The sequence below is a fragment of the Galeopterus variegatus genome, unplaced genomic scaffold, assembly GCF_000696425.1.
Source record: "Galeopterus variegatus unplaced genomic scaffold, G_variegatus-3.0.2 Scaffold9784, whole genome shotgun sequence".
Lineage (NCBI taxonomy): Eukaryota > Metazoa > Chordata > Mammalia > Dermoptera > Cynocephalidae > Galeopterus > Galeopterus variegatus.
The window spans coordinates 3,209-7,545 of record NW_007735895.1 but is presented as its reverse complement, the minus strand read 5'-3'; the positions used below and the strand labels follow the sequence as shown (position 1 = coordinate 7,545).

At 43.2% G+C, this 4,337-nt stretch overlaps 1 protein-coding gene across 1 annotated transcript in view; it reads right to left on the bottom strand.

Moving 5' to 3' along the window:
- Positions 1-995: 995 nt before the first annotated feature.
- Positions 996-4,337, bottom strand: part of LOC103609568 (killer cell immunoglobulin-like receptor 2DS4) — a gene marked incomplete at its 5' end in the record, with an annotated part of 6,544 nt that continues 3,202 nt past the window's right edge. Inside the window, 2 exons of the mRNA XM_008593873.1 lie at positions 996-1,024; positions 1,476-1,580. Of these exons, the coding sequence (XP_008592095.1) occupies positions 996-1,024; positions 1,476-1,580 (134 nt within the window). The remainder of the gene's footprint in view (positions 1,025-1,475; positions 1,581-4,337) is intronic.

Here is a 4,337-nt window from a genome sequence, read left to right as displayed (position 1 = left end):
GGACAGTGACCCTATAAATGTCCCCTGTAGGATGCACAAGCTTTTCATTGGTCTGCAGAGAGTAGGAATTCTCACTTGTTCATTTGATGAGTGATCGGTGAAACCTATGTGCTTGTTCCTTGGATGCGAAGTTGGGTCCCAGAGACAAAGCAGACTCTGCCCTGCTCCCAGAAACTCCCAATCCAGGGATGAGAACCGAGTGGAGAACATGTAGGGTAATAAGTACATAGTCATGGTAGCATGTGAAGCTGTAGGCAAACAAAGAGGCACCTTACCTAAACCATGAGGTCAGAAAAAGTTTTTTTCAAAGAGGAAGAAACTCCATTGAGATCTTCAAAATATACAGAAACGTTCCTGATGACAGAAAGCTGAAAAATAGCTTTCAGGGGAGATGGAACAGCAGGTCATAGCTTCAAGCAGGTCAAGAAAATACAGCCAGTGAGGTTGCAGAGTTGGCAGGGGTCAAGTGAAATAGAAAATTGGAGGCTAAGCAAAGGAGTTTGTTTTCTCTCCAGCAGGCAATGGGGGCAATAGAAACTTGTAAGCAAGGATTCACGTTTAGACTCATGTTTTGATAAGAGGGATGACCCTGAAGATGAAGATTTAACTTCTTCAGATTCTAGCTGTTGTTGCATTGCAGCTGTCAGGCTGGGTTTGGAAAGGATCTATGGTGTGCATGGAAGACCTTCTCGAGGTCTTTCTATGTGTTCTCATGGGATAGGAGACGACTCTTGATTTGGGTTCAGGATTTTGTGAGTTCCACATACACACTAGTATCTGTTGAAGTTTCCTCTGGCCTCCGGGAACTGGGAGTGAATTTTTTGCGTGTGAAAATCCAATGATCCAACTGTGCATATGTCACCTCCTGTGGGTCTTCTCCTTTAGGGTCCTGGATAAAGGGAAATGTTGAGTGAGGTTATGTGCATACACTGCTGGAGACTCATCAGGAATAACTTTATTGAAGAGGGTGGGCTGTGGAGGACCTACCTCCCTATTCACTGTTCTTGGCCCACCATAGCAGCATCTATAGGAAATAGAAATCATTAAAATACCTAGGAAGGAACATTGGGATTCTTATTTCATATATAGATACGAACACTTGAGATGTGGTGTGTGGTTGAGATTACTCAGCTGCCCAACAGCAGAGTCAGATATTCTATTTGTCTCAGTTTAAGAACCCAGCCCATTAATCATTCGAACTTCCATCCCATTGATTCTCTTTCCTCCTTTCTCCCTTTCATAGAACCTTTTGATATCAGAGGCTGCACTGGTTGCGAGTATACAGTGGAGAATTAGTCAATGATCTGTGAGCTGAGGGAAGGGGCAGGGACTCTGGTGTTACCTCTAGGAAGCCCTAACTCTGTGGCTCCTGCCTTGGGCCAGGGATCTCCTGCAAATGGACAACACACACCAGCTAACTCCCATCCTGACCCCATATGCCCAGATGGCACTGGACTCCTCTTCCTGAGACTTACTCTTTTTGGCAGGACACCAGCGACGAATGAGGAAGAAAAGGAGGATGGTAAGGAGGATGGTGACCACGGAGAACCTGATCAGAGCATGCAGGGAGCTGGAGTTATCTGAAGGAAGATATTAATCCAATAAGAAGCAAGTCATAGCAGCTCCCCGTTGTGGATTGCCTCCCACTTACCGATCGCCAGATAATTGCATACAATGTCTCTTTAGGACAAGTGCCTGGATGGCAGGAGGCACAGCTGTCCCCTCTTTCTCACTTGTAGTTCTAATAGTAACTGCAGGACGTGCTGGGAACACAACATCTTGAGATAAAGAGGAACTGTGTGGAGTACCCCAGTTCTGTTCCTGTCCTTCCTAGAACAGGATGTTTTGCAATTCTTTAGCCCAGTGATTTCTGTCTCTCCAGGGTATAAAACCCAGGGCAGGCTGCTTTATGGGTTCCCTCAGCTGCAGAGCAAGTGGGGAGACTCCATCCTTCCTGGGGAGCTTTCCTGAGCCGTGGGTGACGTTCTCATCCCTAAGCTTCTGTTCTCTCTTGCTTGTTATTTGTGAATAGTAAACCTGCTTCATGTAACTTATTGTGTGAGTGTTCTCTCTCACTAGACTCTGGCAGCTAAGAGAAATCAGCACAGCCAAAGGTGTAGTGTGTGAATCATTTAGAGACTTCCCCTGGGATTGACACCAGCGCAGAGAAAATCTGCTTCACAATCTCGACATCCACAGCACCCTGGAATCAAAAAAATTAATTTCTCTGATAAAAGGAAAAAAGTGTAATCAAGATCAAAAGAAGTGAAATGGAGTTGTCTGTGTCCTATACCCAGGAAATGATGACGAGGCATGTGAACTGAGGGCTGCAGAATGTGCTGTGTTCCTTTTTGTTGTCTCATGTGGCACCTGTTCGGTTTATGCTTTTTCTGGGAGGCACAGGGAAAAGACCATCCCCTGCATCAGCTATTGCTGAACATATGTTGTTGTTGCCTGGCCCCAACACTACTTGTCCTTCTGTGAATGAGGAGGAAAGTCGACCAGCAGATAGTGCTGTGTCTGGTCTCTGAGTTCAAGATCCGAACTCGCTCAATAGAATACTGGTGTTCGCCTCCCAGGGATCTGTCTGTATCTGCATATGTGATTTACAGTAGGGGTGAGGGGAATGGAGGAGGACCAGTTTTACACCATGTCTTCAGCACTTTCTCTACTCTAGTATCTATGTGTGTTGTGAGGAGGGAGTGCTTTCACGTTTTTTTGATTTTTTTGGTGTCTGGCTGGTAAAAATACTTTTTTCTTTTCTTTTGTCTGCTTGTGTTATTTCAAAGTCTGTCTTCAAGGTCAGATCTTGGTCTTGCAACACTGTGCTCCAACCAAGTGAGTTAAGTGACCAGCCCAGGCTTTCACATTTTCAAACTGTTCTCATGCTTACACAAAGTCTAAAAGGGAGGTGCTTTTAGCCTGATTTATTGTGGATAAGATAGAGGATCAAAGAGGTAATCCTACAAAGTAGGATAATGATGATTTTAGTTTGAGTGCCCTTGTCATTCTGGTATTTTACACCACAGTTGTGTGCATTTTCATCCCCTTCCCCCAACCCCACATTTTTTTCTCTCCTGGGAAGAATAAATTTGATGTAGTGAAAGTGAGTCTCAGAAGGAAATTAATAAAGCCAAGATCAAGCAACTAGCAAAAGTCAGATCCAACAGGACTTCTCTCCAAATGGTTCTACCTTGCGAATGTGTATCTATCTACTTCATTCATTAGTTTCTAAGTCACCACCATTTTTACCAGGAGAATGCAACTGTGTTCAAGATCTGAACTCACTCAGTAGAATACTGGTGTTCGCCTCCCAGGGATCTGTCTGTATCTGCATATGTGATTTACAGTAGGGGTGAGGGGAATGGAGGAGGACCAGTTTTACACCATGTCTTCAGCACTTTCTCTACTCTAGTATCTATGTGTGTTGTGAGGAGGGAGTGCTTTCACGTTTTTTTGATTTTTTTGGTGTCTGGCTGGTAAAAATACTTTTTTCTTTTCTTTTGTCTGCTTGTGTTATTTCAAAGTCTGTCTTCAAGGTCAGATCTTGGTCTTGCAACACTGTGCTCCAACCAAGTGAGTTAAGTGACCAGCCCAGGCTTTCACATTTTCAAACTGTTCTCATGCTTACACAAAGTCTAAAAGGGAGGTGCTTTCAGCCTAGTTTATTGTGGATAAGATAGAGGATCAAAGAGGTAATCATACAAAGTAGAATAATGATGATTTTAATTTGATAATGATGATTTTAGTTTGAGTGCCCTTGTCATTCTGGTATTTTACACCACAGTTGTGTGCATTTTCACCCCCTCCCCCCAACCCCACAATTCTTTCTCTCCTGAGAAGGATAAATTTGATGGAGTGAAAGCGAGTCTCAGAAAGACATTAATAAAGCCAAGATCAAGCAACTAGCCGAAGTCAGATCCAACAGGACTTCTCTCCAAATGGTTCTACCTTGCGAATGTGTATCTATCTACTTCATTCATTAGTTTCTAAGTCACCACCATTTTTACCAGGAGAATGCAACTGTCTCTCCCTGGTCTCCTAGCTCACAGTTATGTGCCTGAGAATCCTATACTTTCACATCAGTCATTGTTAATCGTATATTGATTTCTGAGATGAATTCCAATAACAGTTAACATAAAACATTAATTCCCTGTTCTTACGTAATTCTCATATATTCTAGGTCCTCTCCATCTCTCTACATTTATCTCACAATTCTCTCCATCTCATTCACAACATTTCAGGTGTAGACTCTTTCTTGAAAGTAAGATTATTTTCACCTTAGTAGATTCATGGCTTATAGCTCTGTCTGGGATATTATTTTGCCAAACTTCCAA